The sequence below is a fragment of the Prionailurus bengalensis genome, chromosome C1, assembly GCF_016509475.1.
Source record: "Prionailurus bengalensis isolate Pbe53 chromosome C1, Fcat_Pben_1.1_paternal_pri, whole genome shotgun sequence".
NCBI lineage: Eukaryota > Metazoa > Chordata > Mammalia > Carnivora > Felidae > Prionailurus > Prionailurus bengalensis.
The window spans coordinates 218,133,292-218,158,410 of NC_057345.1; the positions used below are offsets into that span (position 1 = coordinate 218,133,292).

Genomic DNA, 25,119 nt, shown 5'->3' on the forward strand with positions numbered 1-25,119 from the left:
GGACGCCTCACAAATTCCATTTCTGTGCCCGTTTTGCATGAAGCGCGTAACTGGCACACTCTTGGCACTCATGCCAGCGTCTCCTTTTTTCTGTTTCCCACTCAGCCTCGTAAAGCAAACGACAGCAAAGTATCTGTAGCTGCCTTGGCTGCACGCGCACACACGCACACACGCCCTGGGAGAGCTGAGCTGGCCCGGCCAGGCTGGATCTCTCGGCCGGTGGGACGTTCTTGTCCCTCAGACAGCTGCGGCTCCCGAGGTCAGAGTCTCCGTTCGTGCAGCGTGACAAGGTGTGCCCAGAGACGGGGCTCAGCTTCACCTGTGAAGAAGTGCCCTGGACCTAGAATGGGGAAAACGTGCTCGAATTTCACAGAAGAAAAGACATAGACCCGTTTCTTCCTTTTTTGTGGCCAGAGCCAGGGAGTCAGAGAAGACGCTAGAAACTAGTGAGGGGGCTGCTCCCTAGAACCCTTGGCCGCCGGGAGGGGAGGGGAGGGGAGGGGAGGGGAGGGGAGGTGTCAAGTGGTGAAAGCCAGCTGGGGTCGGACACATCCTCACCAGAGCTTGTGGCCGTGGAAAGTGGGGTGAATGTGCGGGCCTCAGAAACACGGAGTGAGAGACTGTCTCACGCCCAGAGGACCTGGGGAACCCTGCCTCCCGGTGACAGCTCAGAGGCTCCTGCAGCCCTAGACCCCCAAAGACCGGAGATGGCCAGTCCCGGCCACCCTGGACTGGGCGCCATCCCAGGGTGTGTGGGCAGGGATGAGGGGCAACTTTCGGGAGAAGGTTACCTTCTGCAGAGGTGGGGGGAGAAGGGGAAAAGAAATGTATTCTTGAGGAAAGGGGTGGGCAGAGCTGCAGAGGTAGAGGAGGCCCACATCCTGGTTGGGGAGGCTGGTGGCTAGTTGCTCCTTTTAACCTCGCCCCAGGGGATAAAAGGCAACAGTAGGGAAGAATGGGAAGGAGCGAATCTTTGATGAATAGCGAGCGGCAGATTCTACTTCTCCGCTGGGGCTGCTGCCCCTTCCACTGACCCTTCCGTCAGCCACAGGGGGCTGGGCTTCTGCTTCAGGAAAAAGAGAAAAATGCCCGTTACTATGTTTGGGGACACAGTCTTATCCTTCACTTCATTTCATAGCCGTTTCCCCAAAGATCAACCATAGCGTCTGATTGAACCAGATTGACAAAATTTTAGCCGCGATGAAGAAAATGCTTTAAACCCAAAACCGACCCAACTCAGAATCTCCACCAACACTTGAATTTTGTGATGTTGCGTTTTATTGTATTTTTGCCAGGACAAAGCCTGTATTCCAAGACAGTGGTGGAAGGACTATTGACCAAAAAAAAAAAAAAAAAGAAAACTGTTGTAGTAGCAATGAAGTCCGTTCTTTTGTTTTTTTATCTTAAAAGAATGTTCTAGAATTAATGCTGAATTATTAACTGCTCTTTGTGCGCAGCAAGTGGAATCTTAGTTTTTAAACGCCATCAGTGATTTTAGAGATGACCGTGTTTTCTTGCTTTTGTGGAAAAGACAAGAGCCACTCACTTGACCAGTGGTGTTATCTGTTGAGAAAGGTTGTACTGCACGCTTCAGAAACGCAGTGATCTTTGGACTGTGGTTTTGAATGAAGATATTACTCACGGTATCTTTATCCATGGGGTTGTTGGTGGAGACAGTTATTCCGGGTATAATATTTGACAGATTTTCAGTCAAGTTAAAATTATCTGTCATGTTACAAACTTTCCCTACCCTTAACCAGTGCAGGCGGGTTTCTTGGCGATTGACGTGAGATTCTCATGAGATTCAGTCATACAGAACACCAGAATTTAGGGCAGGTTTTCAGAGCGGTTCATGCGTTTTCATGAAACCCCACACTTGCCCCAAAACTTAATAGTCATAATTCTTAGATATCCTTTGTTCTTGGTTTGTTTTTTTTTTTCTCATTTTTGGAAATGATTGCAGAGGGGGATCAAGATTATGGTGCCCACGTGTTAATAATCATGGTGGGGAACAGGCATACACAGGATTGTCCCAGGCAAGGCAGGATGAGCATCACCCTAGTTAAGGTGGCTCACGTGGGTACCCTTAGGGGTAGCCTCGGATTCTCAGGGGTACCACCCATGGGAATCCCTCACTTTATGCTGGCACAAAATCAGCCTCCTTTTCTCTCAGGATGATCAGAATCTTGGCAGATTCGATCTTGGCCAGATGCATCACACCATGCCAGCCTGCCAGGCCCTCCGTGGACTGGGCCGTGTTGACACCCCTAGAACGTAGAGCTTGCCCCACGTAGGCCACAGGCTCCTCTGCAACAGGGAGAAACCTTAACCACAGATTTTGGATGGAAACAAAACCGTCCGCTCTGATCTGCTCGTTTGTCATCTGGTTTAGGGAACCTTCTATCGTCCTACCTGCTGCATACTTGTGACCTGGTAAATATTTTGAAGCCAGTGTTTTTAGTAGCTGTGTCAAAAGTGAGAAGTCATTAACCTCATCTTCTCCTTAACGTCATACCAGATGGATTCCGGTATTCAAGGAACAGCTGACCTTAACGTCTCTCACTTCCTTATTCAAATGAGCGTTGCCGCAGCTCACACTAGTTACAGACTTGAGTGGGTTGGTGATACCTAGTTTCCAGGCAGAGGAGGTAGAGATCAACCCCAGCCTTGGAAGCGACATAAAATATGTAGCACAGTCATTAGGCATTAGCCGCAGGTTAGCAAAATTCTGAAACAGCAGGAAACGGAAATAGTCTCTTTCAGTGGCTGTTAAGGGGGTCATGTCACACTTTTCAAAAAAGAAAAATAAAAACTTTGTGGGACAAATCTTCACGTTTGAATATGGGAAGGTTTTTTTCTCCCCCCTCTATTTTCCTCAAGAAATGCTTATCTTGTTAAAAGGTTATTTGGATACAAAACAGGTAACCAAGGCAGCTTGTGATGCAAATTTAGGTTAAAGTATTTCGACGCCTTCTGCATCCCCATAAATGGACCTGTAGCAATGTGGAGTTTACAGCTGGATCAGTCCGTTAGGGTTTTGCAAGGTTAATTGTTTCTGTGTTCCATTAAACCCCTAGTACCTTTCTGTTTGGTTCACTCCTCTTTCCCCGGGGCGGGGCGTTAAACAGTAGGCCCCTCAAACCAGGCACTGGGTAGTTGTTTGTTGAATCTATAAACGTCTGGCGTCTGCACACACACAGGCACGCGCTCCCTGAAGGTATAGTCAAGGTCAGGCCCTTCTGAGTGCTGAACTCCATCATCACCTGTGGTCCTGAGTCATTGCAAGGCTGCCCTCCCGTCAACTCCAGGGTTTCCTGTGGATGGATTACCGATGGAACCCAACCCTTCCAAGCTCCCCCACGGGCTGAGCGGGCTCCAGAAGCAGGGGAGTCCCGCTCAGTAACCTCAAGCCCATTGACTGGAGCTATTGTTAGGGCCCAGGTGTGGCGGAAGGGAATGGAGTTTCTGAGGCTTGTAGGGCCTCTTTTCAGGTGGCCAGGCTTTCCGTCTGAGCCACCTGATACCACAGTACAATCACTGACTCCTCTGATGGCATGCCACCCACCATCAATAAAGGCTTGGGAGCCCTAAGGGTCCCTTTTCATAATCAAGCTGCCTGTCCCCCGGCTTAGGAGAGAGTAGTGGAATTACATAGAAGTTTTTCAAGTACTCTTTTAAATGGCGACAAGACATTGTTTCTGACTTTGCAAATTAGCATTTGATTTCATTCCAGAAGAAAATAACCACCATTGACTTCAAACATAACAAAATGTTACATGGGATGCCTGAGGGGAATTGAGATCATTTTAAGAAGATGCAATTTATCATCTTTGCAGAATAATTTATTCTGCAAAGTGCTTAAAACTGTGAGGATAGTTTCAGCGGGCATTTAAATAATATTTAAAATGCCCGGGTGTTAAAGGCACAGCTCTAGATAGACTGGATTTTTGTTTCCTCTGGCTTTCAAAACAACTTGACTCAAATTTATGTTCTTTGTACTACCATTTGTGTCTTGAGACTTTCTTTTTTTGAAAGACCTTTTTACTGAGTACCTATTTTTGCTCGTCGATGCCTACTGGCTACTAGGCACACGTGAAGAAGTAAAAAAAAAATCAGAGGGACGCTACCGCATAAGGGAAACACCAACAGACCAAATCACAGTTCTCAGAAAGCAAAGATAGGAGGGCCATGTTGAAAGGGGGTGGGAAGAGGGGCCGGGAGGTCATGGTGAAGATCGTCTGGCCCTCTCCCTGCCTGTTTCCAGCACTATAGTTTGTCTAGCTTTAGTTGTGGCATTTCTCCAAGTAAATCTCCCAAGATCCTTTCAAATAGTTGCCATACTTGCCCCCCTACATTTGTAATATTTTGGTATCGGGGATGTGTGGCTTTCTGTGTTGAGAGTCCTTAGTTTCAGCTTCTTGGATGATGATTGTTCTAGAAAACTTGACCACCCTCTGTAGCCATGCTAGCATGGTTTTCAGGACTCAGAGCAGCTAGAGGTGTGCCAGCAACCCCCCCCCCACCCCCAGCCTCCGCCTAGGTTCCGCCTCTGCCCCTGTGTTTCGTCTCTGTCCACAGCACCTACCACCATTCCACTGATGTGTGTGAATGTGTGTGAGTGTGTTCTGTGTGTGTCGGTAATAGTTTTGCACTGCAATGTAAGCCATCTAGGACAGGAGCTGTGTTTTGTGTACTTGTGTTGTTACAGTTCCAGAAGAGAGCCTGATGCTGCTGCTGAGTGCTTCTGCCTGTCCGTTTGCTTGGCACCTGACTGCCACCACACTGAGCACAGGCCAACGTACTGCGTGGTGCTCTGTCCTCTTGGGTGGGGGTGGGGTGTAAGAGGAAGGGAGGAGGCAGGGCAACCCAGGGCCCCTGTGCTGAACAGCAGGAAGCTGGAGTTGCTATCAACCAAGACAGAGAAAGGCCAGGTTGAAGTATGACAGACCAAGAGCAGGTGTTCAGGGGGCTGTTTTGCCCATTTGACTCGTGAAGAAGTTGAGACTGATGGAGATGAATTTCCCAAAGTCACATAGCCAGTGGCCAGGCTAGGATTCTGAACTGCCTTTCTGATTCTGCAGCTGTGCTGGTTCCTCTTCATGGAGCACATTGTGGCTGTCCCCCTGCCCTCGATATGCTTCTGTCTCATTCCACTTGGTGTTGGCCATTCTGGAGTACCGTGAGCATCTTCGTGGAGGTGGGCAGGGGAGGAGCTGAAATGCAAATTGGCCAGCAGACAGTATGCAAGCTCAAGGACCTGGTGGTCTGGATGACCTCACGCACAGCTAGTGAGAGAAGCATGGAATTTCCAGAAGCGGCTTAGCAACACATATCCAGAGCCCCACAGACACTTATTTTCTTATGCCCACACCTTGAAAACTGTCCTAATGTAATAATTCCAAAGATCAAACTGTATGCAAGTGTTGGTTTTGATCAAAACTTTGAAATCCATCCTAGGCAGTAGTGAAATAATTAAGCAAAGTAAGAGACATACTCTGTTCTTTCTGATGTTTTTGTTTTTGTTTTTAAACCTGTAATTGACCCTGGAACAGTGGGATAGGTCACGACCAGATTACCTCCTTTTCTAATCTGGGCATCTGTGTATCAGGTTTTCTTAAAGCTGAGGACACCAGGACTCTTACTTTTTTTCAAACCACATGATGTCGTCAGGTTAAGAACAGGGATGTGCCCTGAAGAAGCAGCCTTAGTTTGGTGCCTTTCTGTACCTTGAACAGAACGGGTGGATGGAACGTGTTCAGGACCCTGGACAGAGCCCTCCATGGCCTTGCCTAACTGAAAAGCTAGATTTTTCTGCCTCACGCAGGGACACTTCCTTGTGCGGCAGTTGGCAGTTTGACTCCACGTCTCTTTTAGGAGAAACTGCTAAATTCCTAAAGAGGGGAATTTACGTTATCAAAGAGGGAGCGCGTCCATTTAATTAACTTCTCTAATTGAGTTTTCTTCTAGACACGCTCGGTCTTCCCCCAGCCTGCTTGGCCGGCCGGTAGAAACCTCCCACTTGAAACAGAATCTCTTTTGTAACTGACTAGTCACGACCACCAAACTCGAGAAATGGTTGTGGCTGATTATGTAAAAAGAGATAAGGCTGGAAAGAAACAGGAACCTCTTGAAATGATTTCATCTCTACCCAACGGCTCAGAGCGCCCTTGCACCCCTCGGAATGAGCTGGATTAATTTAAGCTTTATGTTGCATTCAGCTCAGAATCAACCAGAGAACAATTTGATTTTTGACCCTCGAGTGCGAAATCCTGACTTGCATTCCCTAGTCTGCCCCTTCCCAGTGTGTTCCCAGCATTGGCTCCCTCAGGCCGTCGGCCTTGCCCAACCCCTGCAGACCCTGCCTTTCATCCCCTAAGATGAGATTGTGATATTTCAGCGCAAGCTGGCCATCCGGCATGAGAGAAAACCAAAGAGACTTGAGAGGAACAAGGCCGTCCTGCCCGCGGGCGTGTGCTGTGCTCCGTAGGATGAGGGGGAAACTGGGACAGCTCCCTCAGGGAAGGACAGAACATTCCAGGGCCTACCATTCACCTGAAGCACAGAGCCGGGTCCTGTCAGGTGGCTGGAGGCCCAGACCGGCACATCACTCCCCCGTCCCCCACTCAGCTTTGAGGCCCAAGTCCAGTGAATGGCAACTCTAGCTGAAGTGTGTGAGTGTCCCCAGGCCCCCGTCCTGACCTCATTCTGATGTCATCTGCATCTTGCTAGACTGTGAAGTTGACCTTTTTTGTTTTCTTTGTCTCCTAGCCCTTAACACAGTGACCACCCCCCCCCGCCCCGCTTTTTTTTTTTCTTTTTAACAGCTTCATTGAGATAAAAGCCACGTAACGCTACACTTCACTCGTGTAAAGTGTACAATTCAGGAGTTTCGGCGCTTTCCCAGAGGTACGCCACCATCACACGGTCCTTCCTAGAACGTTCCCGTCACCTCAGGGAAAAAATCCTGTACCCTAATTAGTGATCAGAACTTGTACTTGTATGCTTAAGGCTGTCACAGAAACATGTCTCCGTAAGTAAGGGCTTCACGTAAATGAAGATCGCGTCCCAGGCTTCAGCTTTATTTACGGAGCCGTGTTGGGGTGACTGAACGCGGCCCAGGTAGGAGATGGTTCTCCCCCACATTTTCTCTCCATTCTGGCCTCCTCCTATTGTGTTCCTTTCCTCCCCACTTTGTAACTCCGTCTAACACTGTGGTGTCTCTTCCTTCCCCCAACACCTGTCATCTTCCTCGAACCCCCATCGTGTCCCCGCTGCCCCTTCTTCTGACACCGTGTACCTCTGTGTGAGCGCCGTGAGCGGCAAAGGGAACCGGACAATATACCAGTCTCTGAAACATCTTCAGAGATTGGGATTCAAGTAAACCTCCTCCTGTTGAAAGCTCCCGTCAAAAGGACTGTGAGAAGGGGCGAGGTTTTGAACTTCACTTCACACTCACCTTTTAACAGAGGCCGGGATGTTGTGATTTCCTTGGATGGCAGAGGTGGCCTGTTCTTTATTTACCAGCCTGCACATCTCTCTGAGGTTCAGAAAGGACAGAGCCCTTCTTAAAGATCCAAATTAGCTTTATATCGTTGGCCTTGTCTCGAAGGAAATGTGTTTTAATTCACTGGCTCCTACATGCCCTCATCTTGAGTTGTTAGAAGGTCTTAGCCCTCAACTGATGCCCCCACCCCCAACCCAGCCCCGACAAATAGCCCTGCCTTTGATCATTTTGAATTCTTTTAATGCCCAAATAAAAAGGATTTTTAGGAATATCTCGTACCCAATACTGCCAAATGAGCGAGTTAGGGTATATGTGAACGCAAGAGAGAGGGAGGAGGGCTGGTGTCCGTCCACCTGTGCGCTTCCTGTTTCCTGTTCCTTTGTCTTTCTACAGATCCGTATCCTCCTTTTCAGTATAAACTGTAAGGTGTGTTTGTCTCTCTTCAACACCTGGGAAATTCACAGCCAGCCAGCCCTTGGGACCACCAGCAGCACGTCCGGTGGTCTGGGTGGCTACCTAGAGCAACTTCTTGGCGTCCCTTCTCCAAACCAGGCCCACTAAGGCAGAGTGGGGAGAGGCACTGCCTCCAGAGTCTGGGAACGGCCTGACCTCTGACCGCGCTGGGGACCGGGGATGGGTGTTGGGACGGCCAACGGCAACAGTGGTAGCAGGTGGCGGGTGCGGTCACACAGTCGCAGGGGGACACCGCCCCTTTCCGGCGCGGGGCCGAAGGACGCCTCCCCCAAGGCAGACACGTTCCCAGACGCTGGGGAGCAGCAGGGCCTTGGAAATCACATGCACGGAACCCCCGTGTATGGGAGTATCAGCCGGGATATCAAAAACCTATCTACACCCACCTGGCAGTGACAGCTCTCACCGAGGCAAGCTCCCTGCAACAGTTCATCAGAAATGGCCCAGCTAATGATCGGCTGGGCAGATAATCGGAGGAGAGTTAATTGTAAGGTTCGATATGGCATCTTGTCAGCAGAGATAAGTTGTCACGTTTTCCACTTGAGCTGAAACTAAATGATTGTAAAATAAGTTATGAGTGTCCTTGGGCCTGTCTGCCGGAATGATAGCTAAGAATACATTCCTGGCCATCAGTCTCCAGCAGGCTGCTTGATATTTATGCGAACGGAATGTTATTTTATTCCCCTCTGGTCATGCTTGTCAGCTCCCCGAGTGAAAAGTGAGGCGCGTCTTTGACTCCTACTTCACATCCCGGAGCCTGGAGAGACTGCAGATTGTTATCATTATTGCTCATATTATATATTTTTTGGGGTGTGCGTTGAACATTGATGCCCGATTGGGAAGAACTAATGGCTGGCATTGAGCACGCGGGATGCCAGCGGACCCTCCCATCCCGGCCCCGCGCCGCGCATCCTGGGGACTCCCAAGGCCCTCCGTCAAAGCCGGTTTAGATGTGGAGTAATGAGGCGCTCGCCTTTTTTAATTTGGCATGCCTCCCTTCCCTTCGCTTCGACCCACCCGTACTTAGCGCTGTCGACCGTCGGCGCCTGTCCCGGTGCCCAGTAATTGATACAAAATAAAATGCATTATTTGTATTCAGTCAGGAGGAGCGGATTGCGTTCCGTGGGCTGTGGCTAGAGCTCATTTACAGTGTCTGAGGCCGGGCTTTCCGGGCCTCTTTCACTTTGAGGGATACCTTGTCAGGCAGGAAGAGTCGTCGGAAATGGAAAAGCACAGCATGGAAGCCTAGTACATTTTGATTGCTCATATTTTAAACCGGAGGAATGTTACACAACTCCTGTTGAAAGGGAGTTTTCAGGATCTGGAAGCCAGGGGCATCGGTACGGCAGCTCGAGACCCACTTAACTAGAAACCACAGCTTTCTCGGCAGCCCCAGCCCCAGCCCCAGCCTCAAGAACAGGCTGGCCGGCCAGAGTCCTGTCTCCTGCCGCGGCCTCCCTGACCCAGGGCCCTGCCCCTCCTCGACCCCTGTCTGTTGGCCAACGGGATCGGCTCCTCTGTGCCGCGGTTGTGGCCCCCTCGCGTCCACTCCTGAGCTGCGCCTGCTCCCGCTGACCCTGGCCCGGATCATCTGCTTTTTCCAGGCACTTGTGGCCCCGCCCCGCCTCGGCCCACCCTCCGGAGACACCCAGCCTCCAGGTGGCCGCTACCCGTGCAATGAAATTTCCAGGGCCCGGGCCATGGGGCGTTGGGGCATCGACACAGGCGGGGAGAAGGCGGTGGACAGAGGCGGGAAGCGTCTACAGGAGACGGTAGACGGAGGAAAGTCACGGCCCCAGCTTGTCAGCTCTAAATCGGGGCACGGATGGCATTCTCTGTGGGACCCAGCCCCTACGAGCAGCAGGTCAGGCGGCCGATGGGAAGGACTGGTGGATTCGCGTGTACTGTGTGCACATCGTTTATTCCTCGTCTGCAGTGGAATGTACGGGGCTTACCGGTGCTGATCCTGCTTTTGCGTTCTCATTGTGACAACCCTGTGTCCTCTCAGACACTCGCCTCCCTCCCGTGGCCAGGTTCGGGCTCGTGTTTCCGGTTTCCCCCCCACCGCTCCCCAGAGCCTCCTCCTGACTCAGTGGTCCTTTGTCTCCCTGTCACTCTCCATCTCTGAGTCCTGACGGCCCAGACAGGGGTCCCGAGTCACATTTCTGTTTCTCCAGGGATGCCACAGGGCTGGCCTGCCTGCTTGACCCGGGAAGGTGGGCGTTCAGACGGCTCCTTACCTTACCTCTTGTCTGCGTGCCGGGGTGCTTGTGTTAGTCCACCGTTACACCCGTGCAGCTGACATGCTCCCTGGACACATGATCCCTCTCTTCGTTCTCTATCCGAGTAGCGTGGCCCCAGAAAAGCAGTCTTTTGTGAAGGCACCAAGCAAGAAATTAGATCGGCATCCATTCGCTCCTTAGAAATTGGCTCCGCGGGGCAGGGGTTCCCCCCTTTTTTCTTTGACGAACCCCAGGTGCCTGGATAGAGTTGGCTTATAGAGTACTCGGTGCCCGTGAAGTGTTTGTGTCACCTGTACAGCTTCTTTAAGGGAAATACTCTCGCAGCGTAAATAGATTTCATTCTGGGTGTTAGATGCTCACCGAAAAATAGGTCCCGGACTGCTGGAAAGTCGCACAGCTGGCTTGACACAAGCATGCTTGTGGTTTTAAAACGAAGTCACAAAGTTGATCCCACTTCTCGGTTATCCTCGGGAAAGTAGTACCATCCACCTGCGAGAGCACCTCTGGAAGGGAGGTCGTCAGTTCTGTATAAAACTTAATTCCACAAATACGCGCAGAAGTCCCATTTTCATCCAGTGTCTCCTCCAGGCTGTGTCCCGGTAACGAGGTTGAGCCCAAGTCCCTGCCTTCGTGAGGCTCGCGCACTCTCCAGGAAGGCGTTTGTCAACGAGGAGACGCATGTGTGGGTGATGCGCTGTCACACGTGGTGAGCGCCACCTGGCACGTGAGGCGGGTGGGGCTGGACGCGAGGCAGCTGGGGGCCGTGGCCGGAATGGGGGAGCCTCTCGAGGGGCCTCTCCTTGGACTTCTAAGACCTGCACCTTCCTAGTTCCCCTGTAATCTGACAAGCGTCAAGCTCGCTTTGGCTTCCCCATGAAGGAGGGGGTGAGGAGTTATGTGGGGTGCTCCCAAGACCCACACAGTCCCTCTGTGGCCGGTCCACTGCTGGGGCTGGGGCAGCGGCTTGACCGGAGCAGGGGTCAGCCATGACCAGACACAAACAGCAGAGAGGGGCTGTGCTTTGAAAAGGATCAGAAATCAGGTGGTGGCTGGGCGAGGGCATGGGGTCATGGAGGGTTTTGTTAGAAACGAGAGACAATACAATAACACAGCACGTTTGATGCAGCCCGGGGAGGGTAGGAGAGGCTGGGGGCCAAGTCACTCCAGCGGCAAAATGGGCTGGAATCCAGCTCCCAGTTGCAGGGAGGTCCCAGGTCCATCAGGGACCGGCACAGGAAGGGGAATGCTCACTTCTGATTGCTGCTTTTGGGGGATTTTTCTTTTGTCTTCAGCAAAATGAAAAATGATGTCTCTGTGGGGGATGGAGTGAGGTGTGGGGCATTTAAGGAGAATGGAGAAGGTGTGGTACAGCCTCTTGCAGAGCAGGGAGTGGCTTTATTCAGTTTCCTGGTGCATCCCAAGGGCAGGCCAGAGGTCTGGCCTCCGGTCCAGCCTGGCCCAGTTTGGGGGTCATAAAGATAGAGGAGGCCAGTGGGTGTGAGGCTGTTTCCTCCCTCCCCCCCCTCCCCACGGGGCCTGAGTACAGGTGCTGAGCCAGGTGCAGGGTGGAAACTAGCAGTCAAGTCGGGCTAAGGGTCAGGAAAGGCAGAGGGAGGAGAGTGTCACCAGCGTAACCCTCAGAGTGTGGGTCCCGGTGTAAGTGAGCTGGGAAGACAAAAATAAGACCCAGAACAGCCGGCTCGTGGTGGTGGGTCTGGGTTAGAACCATGAGGGCTGGATGGAAGGAAAGAGCTTAGCAAGGGGGAGGCTCGAGAGGCCGGGCCGCTGCAGTGGGGGTCACCTCGGAAGATCTGGATGGCATCATTCGTGAGGATAGGGCAAGCGGCTGCCGGGCAGTCCGTGAGCCAAGGGGCATAAGCCAGGGGGTCGGCTTGGCAGGTGTGAGCGGAACCGTCCAGGGAATGGTGTCTAGGAGGCCGGGGCTGGAGGAAGAGTGGCTTGCAAGCCGCACCTGTGTGTCCGGTTGGGGGATGGGGGGGGGGTTACCAGTGCCGTCACCTGAGAGGTGTGTCCCCAGGGGAGAGCCAGGTCCTACCAGCTGAAGCGAGCGTCCTGAGGAGTTCCCTCGTGCGAGGGAGTTTGCACAGACAGCCCGTAACTCCCGGACGAGTCTGAGAGGGCGATGAAGAACAAAAGAGCAGCTCTGATTCCGCACTTGTCTCACCGTGGCCGTTTTAGAGCAGGCGGGTTTTTGTGGCGGGAGCCGTCCTTTGTGTCCTGGCGCATTCTTCAGTGTCTCTGGCTTCTCCCTAGTCCGTGCCTGTAGCGCCTCCACCTGTCTCTGTCGAGAACCCAAAGTGTCTGCAGACGTGACCAGATGTCCCCTGGCAGGGGTTTCCGATGGAGAGCCAGTGGCTTAGTGGCCACAGGCGGATGACGCGCTGGCCTTGAAGCTTCCCCGTGGAAGAGAAGGCTTGCGGTAAAGGCTGCCGCTGGTCCCTCGGGGGAGGGTGGGTGTCATGACTGGCGTGCGTTTCCTTCTCAAGACTGCCACTCAGCTACTTGCCCCAAGCGAGTCAGCCAGAGATTTCTCCCTGAGTTACAGATATCCCAAGATGCCCAGATAACTCGGTAATGAGATCGCCGTGTCCCTGACAATGATCTCTAGGAACAGTTTTCTGAATCTGGAATGGAGGGGGATCCCTAGAAACAGACACCTGTCGTTTTGTTCCACAGGAGGGTGAGTTATGACCAATATACCTGTGAGCACAAGGTCATTCCCAAGTAGGATTCTAAAGTACATTGTGAGAGGGGCACCTTGGTGGCTCAGTTGGTTGAGCATCAGCCTCTTGATTTGGGCTCAGGTCATGATCTTGAGGTTCCTGGCATCGAGCCCTGCGTTGGGCTCTGCACAGACAGCACGGAGCCTGCTCAGGATTTTCTCTCTCTCTCTCTCTCTCTCTCTCAAAATAAATAAAACATTAAAAATAAACAGATTGTTAGAGAAGTGCTTTGTATATATATAGAAAAGGGAACAGCAATTTAATTAAGCAGAATAGTTCGTTGAGGAGAAAAAACATTACATAGATTTCCCTTTGTTGTTTGAAAATCATCAAAAACATGACTAGGTTGGATGCCCACCTACAGCCACGTATTTGACAAGCGTGTTTGGTGGTTTATCAGCAAGTCTGAGGATCTGGGAGCTGGCTTCACAGGTGACCTGCCGTACCCGGGTCTCGTTCGCTGGTCTCCCCGGTGCTTCCAGGTGTGGATTACTGCCTCTGAAATTTGGGGCTCGGCTTGGACCCCTCCCTCTTTAATGTCTCCTCTGTCGCCTTGGGTGGATGTATGAAGTTGTGTGCTCGAGGCAGCCAGGAGTAAATAGGCAAGGCAGTCGTGAAGGATAATGACGTGCAGGGCCCTGCCCTGCCCTGTGAGGAACCAGGATGGCCCAGCCGTCGCATTCCAGATCACACGCTGCTACCATAGAGACGGATGGGCGGAGTGTTGGAAGAGCCTAGAGAGCCCAGAAATAGAGCCACCACACACATATGGAAGCTGTTCTGTGACCACGCACAACTCGCATGTGTATTCTGAGCATCTGATCCAGAAGTGTTGGTGCGTGCCTTAAAAAAGAACTGGGGCGGGGGGCAGGGGGGTGCCTGGGTGGCTCAGGTCGGTTGAGAGTCCAGTCCTTGGTTGTGATCGCGAGTGTTTGTGAGTTCGAGCCCATGTCAGGTTCTGTGCTGCCGGTGCAGAGCCTGCTTGGGATTCTCTCTCTCTCTCTGCCCTTCCCCAACACGCTCGCTCTCTCTCGCTCTCTCTCTCTCTCTCTCTCTCTCTCTCAAATAAACAAATAAATAAGCTTTAAAAGAAAAAGAGAATGGGAGGGACCCGGGGCAGCCGCTCCACGCTCAGTATCATATGGGGGAAACGGGCGTCTAACTGCCCTAGGGAACAGGCGTGCCACTTAGATGCAGGTAACTGACAGACGTCCACGTGCAGAAAGCCCATCGTCGGGGTCAGTGGTTCAGGGATGAGAAATGTTAGTTTGGGAGAGAGCGTCACAGCAGCGGGGGTGACCTGTGGGTTGGGACGCACAGTTGGGAATGAAAATGGTGCACTGAATTGAGTGGGTGCCCGAGGGCCAGAGTAAAATAGTAAAAGGGCAGTTGTCATCGCCTGTTTTCCTCATCCACCTCCAGGATGGGTAGTGGGGACGGTCATTGTGACAGCTGTTCTCCTATTGTGGGGACAGTCCTTGTGACAACTGTGCTCCCGTGCCTGACACAGGGTAGACTCTTAACCCTTAATGGTCAGAGAGTGAATGAAGACTTTCGAAATCCGGGCGGAAAATAGGTGAAATGGACAAAAATTAAATCATGATAAGGTGTGAGTGTGGAGTAATACCCTAAGAGGGTTGGACCAGCTTCGGGAGGCTTAGAGCCTCTTAGAGGCTTTAGGACCAGCTAACGCTCTTGTCCCGACACCCCTTGGCAGCACCAGGCGGACTCTGAACTCTCTGAAATTGTGTGCAACGTGTTAATTAGAATAGCCTTTTTTTCTGGGATACTTACAGTTTTCATCTGCTATCCAGTGGGCTCTAGCATTTTTAAAATATGTAGAATTGCTGCTTTTAGAAGATGAATATTGTAGAAAAAAGTCTGGGAAAAGAAGGCAGAATGCCCGAAGAAAAGAGACACATCAGCTGCTCCGTCCAGGCCAGGGGGGCAAGGACGGGACCAAGGGCAACTGTGGCTTAAATGGAGAGCAGGGGCGAGCTCGAAAGGCCATACCAAAAAGAAACGGTGACTTTGTGAATAAAGACTCCTCTTCTAGCCCCAGCCTTCTCAAGCCTGTGTCCCTCACCCAGAACAGGGACAGAAGCAGCCAAGAGGGGACTCAGGCCTGCTTGCTACTCCTTGGGCAAAGCTACCCAGTGAGGTTTACCAGATGTCTGGCCTGGGAGGGCAAGTAGAGGGAAGTCAGTTTTGGGGGAGGGCAGATCCCTGAGACATCCAGTTGTCACTCTTCCTGAGACTCCTTAAAATGGTTGCCAGTGTTTCAGTGGACCCTGTTGGCCAGTCTCCGGGGTCTCGTGCCATCAGATGTCCCCAGGTTACCCTGCGGGAACGTCGGGGTGGCCCAGCCTCCGTGCAGCCCTGCTCCTTTTCATGATACTTTACCACCTTCTAATGTATCTGGGGAGGGACTCTTTTTCTGTCTTTCTCAGTGATGGATCCCAAGCTTCTACAAACATGGCCCACAGTCGGTGCGCAGAACGTACTAGTTGAACAAATTAAGTACTTTGCAGCGAACTTTCTGTCTTTTGAGCTACCGAGATGCTGAATCATGAATCCTTCAGGCTTTGCGGGTGTTTGGTTGTGTTTCTCCATCGCTTTTTCAAAGCACTTTCTCCTTCTGGTTGAATTACATGTTCATTCCCTGAACAAAGAGAACCACTCTGCTGTTCTCTCTGATAAAGAGGAAAATGGACATAAAAAATTGAGTTTCCCCTATCTGGGCACTGGTTTTAAAATTGTATAAATAGCTTCAGTGGATCAAGAATCGGCGGGTCCGCCGTGGTGGGAGAGTGAGGTGGCGTGCCATTTCTCGATGATAATAAACGGGTGTTGCAGTCGTGTTAACGTTGAGGGTGGAAGTTACGAGAATCGGGAATCCCTCCGTCCTGTGTGCACGCACAGGACCAGACCCACCCACGAGGACGCCTTCTATGCATTCTTGTACATCTCTAAATTACTTTTAATGTATCGGTGTAATTATGGGAAGAGAAAAATAAACTAATGAAACGCATGAACTCCCCACTTTCCTTTTCCAGAACACCAGTCGGGCAAAGTAGAGAACTTTAAGTTCTCCACAGCCTACAGATGATCCAGAAATAAAGGCCTTGTTTTTGAATGGCAGGCGGTACATGAGAGCAGGTGGGCCCGTGACGTTTGAATACTGGATGCTCTGGGCCTCCAACGCAGTGATCTCACATTAACGTAGTACCTGTGGGGCCTGATGTGATATTGGAGGAACATTGCTTTCGTATTTTTGCAAAGCCTGCCTCTTTTCGAGTGTTAACTTTTGCGTTCTTTTGCCTTTTCCGGTCTGATGGCAGACACGGGGCTGGGCGACTCCGTGTGCTCCAGCCCAAGTATCTCCAGCACCACCAGCCCCAAGCTCGACCCGCCCCCCTCCCCTCACGCCAACAGAAAGAAGCACCGAAGGAAGAAAAGTACCAGCAACTTCAAGGCCGATGGTCTCTCCAGCACTGCTGAAGGTAAGGCTTCCCGGGGACTTCAGGGTGAGGGTCTGCATTTCGGAAAATTAATTTTTCTTTTTCAAATGGGCGAAGTCGCATACCCTTAGAACCACAGATGCACAGCAGCGCAGGTCACCGCGTGTGCTCTCAGGGCACTAGTGGGGCCCTTGGAAGCTTCTCGTCGCTGACTGATTCTCGAGACTTCTCAACCAAATCAGTTGTCTTACCTCCTGGCAGTCCTCTGGTGTGAGGCAACTCTGGTCTCCCTGTCACACGCCTGGCCAGGTTCTCTGTCTTGCCCTCCCTCCACACCCTGGGGCGAGCACGTCCACTCCAACTGGGAGGTGCGCCATGTTGTATTATTCCAATAAAGGTTGTTGCCTCTCCTACTCTAGGAGTCTTTTCTGATACTGGCTGGTCTCAATCCTTACGAGACAGCTACCTCAGTTCCGGCTTCTGGCAACCTGTTATGAATACACGCTCCTCCTGTGAGTGTCTGTCCACTGTTTTTGTTTTGTGGCCTCTATTAATATTCCAGCTGTCACGGTTTATCACGGTTTGGCTTGATTCTCCTTTCGCTTACGTCAAGTCCTTCATTTTTATTCTCGGTGATGGCCAGATGTGACCTTTCTGAAGTGGCTCCTTCAGATGGATTTACATGTTGTTACTCCAGGGATACAAAGTGGTGATACACACACACACATACATCCCATTATGAGAGGCGACATGAACGCAGTTGTAAAAAAAAAAAAAAAAAAAAAAACAAGCTGAAGAAATTCTTCAAAGGAAAATTAAAATTTCATAGCATTCTTGTTGACCACGAATTGTTACTTGTGGCTCCGTCCACAGTGAAGGGGTCTGTTTTCAACAAGGATTCCACACGCACACCAGAAATACTTTTATAACTTCTACTCTTGTTCCTTCCCCATTTCTGCCGTGCTTTTTCTGAATCCTCTGCCCGTTGGTTCGGAAGTACAGTTTGCAGCATTCGAGAAAGTGGCTTATTCCCTCCTAATAGCCTATAAGCCCACAATGCATCCACTAGTAAGGAAGGAACAGAGTTTATGGTGCACGCGCAGAGTTTGATGTTTACGCGATTCTGGGAGCTGAGTGGCGGTGTGGTTTCTTGCATAATGAGGGGTCAGACGTTCAGAGTGGCCAGTAGCTTGCTCTCATGGCGGCCAAGTGGGGAAGAGCCTGAAAGCCCTTCTTTACATTTCTTACCGTTTTGCCTCCCATAGGCTCCCTGCTAATAAGTTCAGCCAATAAAGACCGACTTTTTCCTGTTATGACAAATGAGGATGATTCTGTTCTATCAGCAGTGGTGAAAAATAACGATTGTGGATCACAGCACCCACCCAGACGTTACTGACCTTCCCACTGGAAGAGAATCGGCCCCAGATGCTGAGCCTTGCTGAGACTCTTTCACACAGCCCTTTAGCAGAGGCCCCCGGGCCATAGCCAGGGGCGTGTGGACACGCCCCACCCTAACAGGAGGCTTAGAGCAAAACCAGGAAGAAGCCTGGCCTCTCATGAGGGTGGGTGACGTGTGCCACACATACCCAAGGGCAGAGTAAGATTTGCTTTAGGGAAAGGCTTCCTGTCCGGGTCACAGATAAACACCTTATTGGGTGTGTCGTGTTTCAGACTGATGACTTTTTTCCAGGAGCGACACTTGGTAGACGCTGATTATCAGGTCGACGTATAATGTACATTATCCATACGTCACACTTTCCAACTATCCCACTTACCCACCTGACAGAGTGAAAGCCATGCGAATAAGATACAGCCGTAAAGTGAATTAGTAGTTTCATGTTTGATTGGACTCCTGCTTGAAACCAGTGTCCCAGTCAGCCAGTGGGGAATCGAAGGCAGTTTGAGAAGTGTCCATGAGCTTGTTGGACACCTAAGAAGCTTCCAGCCCGTTTCGTGCGTTACCGGGATTGTACCCTGTGCTCTGAGCAATAGCGTGTGATAAGGCTGAGACAGATCCTCGGTCCAAAAAACGACCACGGACCCTTTCATCAAAAGGCGTTACTGCTGAGGTGATGACACAGACAGAAAGACAGACTTCCAGGCACCACAGAAACACCCAAATTAGAAGTCACAATGGTGTCGAGAGGATAGATGATGAGTAATGGTTGACGTGTGTTCACAAATTCAACACCAACGATCAGAAGGGAAACTGTGCCCCTCACTTCCTAGTTAAGAGATTATTGTACCTGTAACGCCAACGGCCGTGACATCTTTTCAGTAGAAAATAAGGCAACAGGTTCTCTATAAAAAGAAAACGTATCATTTTTCCCTAGGAAAGGTTACGCACAAAACAGTAAATGAGTCATTTTTGTGAGACACGCTGTATTGCGTTATTTCTAAGGTACGCTTTTTCCCCACGTTGTAACATCTCTGAAGTCATAATGCAACCTGCAATTGAGGTCATTTTAGATTCAATGATACACAATATTTTTTTAACAGTCTTGACAAACTAGTAGCTCCTTTAGGTAAATAGTGTAAACCGTCTAACTGAACCATCTGTTTTTGAAGTTAAAGCTAGCTGTACTTGTTTGCTTTTTAGAGGATAGTGTTTAATTTTAATTATATCTCTATAGGGGTGGTGTGGAACCCCAGGGGCCAATGGTGGGGGGGGTGCCGGTTATCAGGGCCCAGAGGGAGAGCTGTCTGGAGAACGCCTCTGGTCGGGAACAACGACCCTCAGGAGAGGGACGTATGCAGCCTGTGGGGAGGGACCCGAGAGGATCACCCTAACCTCATTCCTCTCCCTGATTTCTCCGATCCCCTTCCTCCCCGCTTCGACTAAACCCAACTGGAAACCAAAGAGCACCAGTCACATAGGTCCAGGTTCAAGGCAGAGACAGAAAAGGCAGAGACGAGGCAACGGAAGCCAGGGACTCATGCCTGTTACGTGCCTCTTGGCAATCCCTGGGGAAGTCCGTGCACTGACTCTTGCAGGAATGTAGGAGACCAGCAGCCTCTTGCGCAGGGGTGTGTACTGCCCAGCACCGTCTCCCGAGGGCCTGACCGAAGCCCGGCCAACGGGGCGGTCGGAGCTTCCTAAACGCACTTCGGTATCATTTCCCAGCCGGGTGCAGGAAGGAGCCCGCCGCACAGCCTTCCTAGACTCCCAGCCAAACACAAGTATTCTGGTGCCAGATGTTCCTCAACTCGGTGGCGTGTGTGTTCCCGAAGTACGAGCTAAAAGTGCATATCATCAGTATTTATGTTGCCTCAGAAGCCAGAAACCCTCTGTCCACACGGGGGCTCTCGGTCTACCTGATAGAAATAAGGACCTCCCTTCTAGCCAGGTTTTTGCAGCATCAGCATTCGTGGTTAGTTATCCTAGTTCACTTATGCTGAAGAACAACGATTAAACTCCACACTCGGTGGCAGATGATGCTGTACCCAGGGCGCCTGGGTGGCTTAGTCGGTTGAGCGTCTGACTTCGGCTCAGGTCATGATCTCACGGCTCGTGGGTTCGAGCCCCGTGTCGGGCTCTGTGCTGACCGGCTCAGAGCCTGGAGCCTGCTTCGGATTCTTTGTTTCCCTCTCTCTCTCTCTGCCCCTCCTCTGCTCCTTCTCTCTCTCTCTCTCTCTCTCTCTCTCTCTCTCTCTCTCTCTCTGTCAAAAATAAATTTTTTAAAAAAGGTGCTGTAACCTGTCAAACAGTCATTTACATATATTTATAACTTAAAATGAATGGGGTGAAATCTAGTAAGTTATAGGAGCAGATACTCTGATCTTCAGAAGTATAAACATAAAACAATTCCTTATCTTTATGAATATTTGGAGTTCCAAATCGCAACTCGATTGTGTATGTATATGCATGATGTATATGATGAGCCCTAGAGCAGATGTTTGGATGATCAAGCCAGTCACTGGGCTCACGTATAACTATTCGTGTCATTTAAAGAGTCAAAAATTAAAGGCGATCGAGCCCCCTCCTTGTGGCGTGGAGGAAATGTGAGGTACAAGCTGGGGCAGTGCACTCTTTGTGAGAGTGACACCATATGTCACATAAAGCAGAGTACTCCAGGAGGGTGATGGGTGCCTGGTTGCTCCCAGTGCTGATAGCTGAGGCTGCTAACTTTGGGCGGGCGTAGGACACCTTCTCACTGAGATTAACTCTGAGAAGAGGGAGCCTCTTAGAAGCCAACATCCTCTAACCACCATAAAAGAGGGGCAGGTGGTTACTACGTTTTTTAAAAAAAAATTCACGTATCCCATCTCTACCCGTACTCCTATTTAATAGACCGTTGGGAACATTGGATATTAAAGTATTGGTGATCTTGATTTTAAATTGGATTTGATTTGCCCAGAATTAATTACGTTTCGGAAAACGTTGTATGTTCAGATCCGGGCTCCGTACGCTACGATGGTTATAGACCGATGAAGGTCAATTCAGATGTGGGCAGGGAGCCCGGGCGTGGGGACAGCCCGTGTCACGGAGGGAACCTTTGAAGCGAGTGGGAGAAGAGCTGCAACAAAGGACGGTGGCAGGAGAGACACGAACTATGTTCACATAATGGAAGGGACCCTGGCTGGCCCAGGAGTAGATTTCTTTGGGGCCGCTGGGCGGAAGCTTCAAGAAGCTGGATTTTGGTTCAGATATTAAAAGGGAAGCTTTGTGAGAGTCAGGGCTGCCCTGAGAGGTGGGGCACCGTCCCCTGCAGTGGGCACCGCACTGGCTGCGGTGGATGCCGGGCTCTAGAAGGACGCCCTGGGCTCGACAGAACCAAGCTGGAGGGCACGTGCCCAGAAACCCCTGGGCAGCGGGAACCACGCAGACCGTTAACGACTTGCCGTCTTTTGGCACCGTCTTTGAATGGCGATCCTGCCTTGGCCACTTCGTACCCGGGGTCCACTGGGGACTCACCATCTCTGAAACGGAACCGTGGACCCCGCAGTCTCGTTCTCTGGTGCCAGTTCTGGTGGTTCTCATTAGTTTCGCAACATGCATGCGAGTTTGCGTCAAGTGCTAATTTCCCTGTTTCCCCAGTGAGAAGGCGGAAGGAGAGAGAGGTTAAGTGGCTTTCTTGTCCAGGGTCAGGTTGCTGGTAGGTGACAGAACTTTCTCTTGATTCTCTGCCTCAAACTCTTTCCACCAGGCAAAAAGCAGGTCTTTGAGGTACGTGGAGCGGCTTTTGAATCTAGGAGTGGGGCAGACAGAGTCGCTTCCTCGACATTTCTTAGATTCCACGTAAAGATCCTTTCATATGGATCATGACATCCAGAAGTTGCGTAGCAAAGACCTTCCTTTAAAAACTCCGAGCCAGTCTGGATTTGCCCAATCTTAGTATACAGGAGGGTATGCAGAAATCCTGACGGGTGTCTTTCCCCCTTGGGTTCGCCGCGCTCTGTTCTGAAAGTCTCAGAAGAGGATTTATTTTATCCCTTGGTTGTTCATTCTGGGTCTTTATAGAACCATTGTGCGGCTGATCCTGGATGGATACTGAAATATTATCTTGTGGAGGAAAAGTCACAACGGCCTCTCTCCATTTAGGATAATTAAAAAAAGAAAAAAGAAAAGCCGTCACAGCTGCATTCTCTGAGCAATCGGAGGCGAGGCCCCAGCCTGTGTACAAATCTCATTAACTCTAAGTTGCAAAGGTCGGGCCACACAGAGTTTTCCTTCCCTCTCTCACAGAAGAACCTGACATGGTGAGTCATTTTATTCTTCATCAAATACCAAGCAGCCAGCAGCAAGCAAGCACTATGTGTTGGGCTCCATGAGGCCCACGAGAAGTGAAACTCAGTTCCTCCCTCCCCTCTCTCTCTCCCTCCAGTCCTTTAGAGCCTTAACTTGGAGATAACATCACACAAGAGACCGGCTACCTTTTAAACCCATCTTTAAAAAAGCCTGGGTAGGGGTGCCCGGGTGGCTCAGTCGATTAAGCGACCGACTCTTGATTTGGGCTCAGGCCATGATCCAGTGGTTTGTGACTTCAATCCCTGCATCAGGCTCTGCACTGACAGCTGATAATAGCGTGGAGCCTGCTTGAGACTCTCTCTCTGCCTCTCTCTGCCCCTCCCCTGCTCAGCCTCTCTCCCTGCCTCTCTCTCAAAATAAAGAAATAAAAAATTTTTTTAATTAAAAAGAAAAAAAGAGGCCTGGGTCGTTCCGAAGCAGTACAAAATAGCGAAGTTCGGAAAAGGTAATGTGCTGTAGAGCTTAATTTTACATTCTGCAGATTGAGTACCCGTGATTCTTTCATCTAATAAAGTGCTGCAGAAAGCATCACCTTTTCATCAAATATCCTCTGTTCACAGCAACTTAAAGCCCCACCGGTGATGATCGGATTTGGCGCAAAACGGACTTTGGCCTTCACTGAGCTACTCCTAAGAGGACGGGTGTGGCCGTACCTGACCAGTTACCTTTTACCTCAGGAAAAAAACTGTTTTTCTTCAGTAGCTGAGGTTTTGGAAGGCGCTTTGGAGAGAAAATAAAGAACTGTGCACGAGCCTTGTCCAGGCTTCTTCCTGGATACTTAGAATTACCAGAAAGCAGGACCCAGGTGCATGAAAGCTCGCTTAGCCTGTGACCAGCGGGCTGCGTTGACTGTCCCACAGTTTGGGGCATCGCTGGGCCATTGGGGGCGCGTGGCATCTCGTGACTGGGGGGCAGTCTGTTTCTTTGGTCACAGAAGTGTCTCGTCCCCATGACGTCCTCGCTCTTCCTCTCTCCTTGGCCACAGCCAGCCACTCCTTGTCACCTGGGACGGCACACACGGCCAGCATGGGGTCAGGGCCAAGGAAGTGGTTCATGCGTTGCTTCCTGTCCGCAGGGTTTGCTCATTTAATTTCGTGTTGTCTCGAGGTCACTGGAGGGGGAGGGAAGGGAGGTTCACGAAAGCCACGCAGGCATTGCTGTCACACGTCACCTTGGGTTTGCGCCTGTTAACCTTCAGGAACATTCCCGCAGCCCCCCTCATGTCCACTCCTTGTTTTAATTGTGGCCGCCACCTTGCATAAAAGGAGAAGGCATGAGAAGCCCCCATAAATGCCAGCGATTTCCTGTAACGATAAGGACTTCCTGATGGAACTTTCTCATTACTTAAACTGGTTTAGTGCCTCCGAGTCGTTGAGTTGAGCAGTTGATCAGAGTGAATGTGGAAAAGCCAAGCATTCAAACTTCTTCCGGGAAGACACTCCTAAAATACAGTAACTCGGACAAGGCAGCCAGGGTGGCTGTGTTTCTTGGCCCTCGAGCCGGAAGTTAGAGGAGACGCCACCTACTCGGAGGGACTTGTTACTCCCCACAAACCAGATTGTTTTACCAAAGAGAGTTCTCAGGTTGTAACCCCGGCTCCCACGAGAACAGACTTGCTGCAACGGAGTAGCTGTGGGCTTACTCTAGACATTGACATTATAGATGGGGCACAGTGGACTCAAAAGCCATCCTGCAGGGTACAGACCTCCCAACACACATGAGCTGGAGGCACACACGGATCCTTTGTGGAAGCTGGCGGGTCGGAAATAAACAAAGATGAGTCGACCACAGCAGGAGGAGCCAGAACAGAGGATCCCCATCATGATGCGCTGACAACAAGACAAGGATTTTTGATCATGTTTTTTTTTTTCAAGTGCACACAAACTAAAGAGTTAGATTCAGTTCCTGGAAGTGCATTGATCCCCTGCTGCACGGCCAGAGCTATGCCTGGTGCTGATGTAAAAGTGAGTGGGGTGGCCCCTGCCTTCAGGATGCCCACTGTCAGGTGCAGGTGGAGTGTGCACGTCCGGAAACCAGCCGTGGCCCCCGAGCAGCCCATCCAGGAGCCCAAGGCACCCGGCGCCTTGGGGCCCCCAAGGGAGGCTCGGCGGCAGAGGTGAGCCGTTCATCCGCCTCCCACCGCGTAGAGAACCATCTGCTGCTCCGGAAAAGGAGGGGGAATACGAATAGCGGATACGTGATAAATCTTGTTATGAGGCACTTTGGGGGTCCAGGCGTCCCAAGGAGACTCCTCGTGGGACAGGACAGCTGGACCTCCTCCGTCTCCTGCCACCCACGAGCACGGGCTCCCCTGTGAGAAGCGCGAACTCCTTTCAAGGTCCCTGTCCTAAAATACAGGCGCGTGACCGACCTCAGTGCCTCTTCTTTTCCCCAAACTTAGGGGTGCTGGCGTGCAGTGGGGTTCAGTCGGCGGGAGCCGCCCACGGCCTCCAGCATCCATCAGTAGATCGGGAGACAGCGTGTTTCCTTCTGGGCGCCCTGGGGTTGGAATGCTGCCGAGATTTGGGACGCCGGGTCACGTGACCTTTCGGTGGGTGTCAGGATAACCCCTCGAAGTCCTTTGCTTAATGTTCTCAGGACGTTAGAGCTGTCGGGGCCTTCGGTTGTCACTTAGGCCTGCGGCAGAACTGAGACCGCGGTGTGATGCACTGTGCTTCCTGAGCTGGGCGGAGTCAGCACCGCTCAGCCCGGGTGATCGTTCTCGGTTGTCCGGGCACTCTACGCTTTCGCTCTGCCGCGTGTATCTTGCCGCAAAGAGCACGGGCTGCCAACTGAAACTGATGTTCAGAAGAAAGCGGTGATGATGTGTGTGCAACTCCCGTGTCTCGGCCTCGTGGGGGCCGCAGACGTCGGTGCGTTCCACGTTAGATGCTTACACCCAGGGGACTTGGGGACGTGGTGGCGCCTGTGAGGTTTCTGTGTCGGA

General features: G+C 51.2%; 1 protein-coding gene across 10 annotated transcripts in view; it reads left to right on the forward strand.

The window, feature by feature from the left end:
* AGAP1 (ArfGAP with GTPase domain, ankyrin repeat and PH domain 1) overlaps positions 1 to 25,119 on the forward strand; it is a 552,763-nt gene that overhangs the window by 399,997 nt on the left and 127,647 nt on the right. For 8 of the 10 annotated variants that reach the window (XM_043578237.1, XM_043578238.1, XM_043578239.1 and 5 more), the window contains one exon: positions 16,304 to 16,465. The exons of the other annotated variants lie outside the window; for them this stretch is intronic. In XM_043578237.1, coding sequence (XP_043434172.1) covers positions 16,304 to 16,465 — 162 coding nt within the window. The remainder of the gene's footprint in view (positions 1 to 16,303; positions 16,466 to 25,119) is intronic. 10 annotated transcript variants of the gene reach the window in all.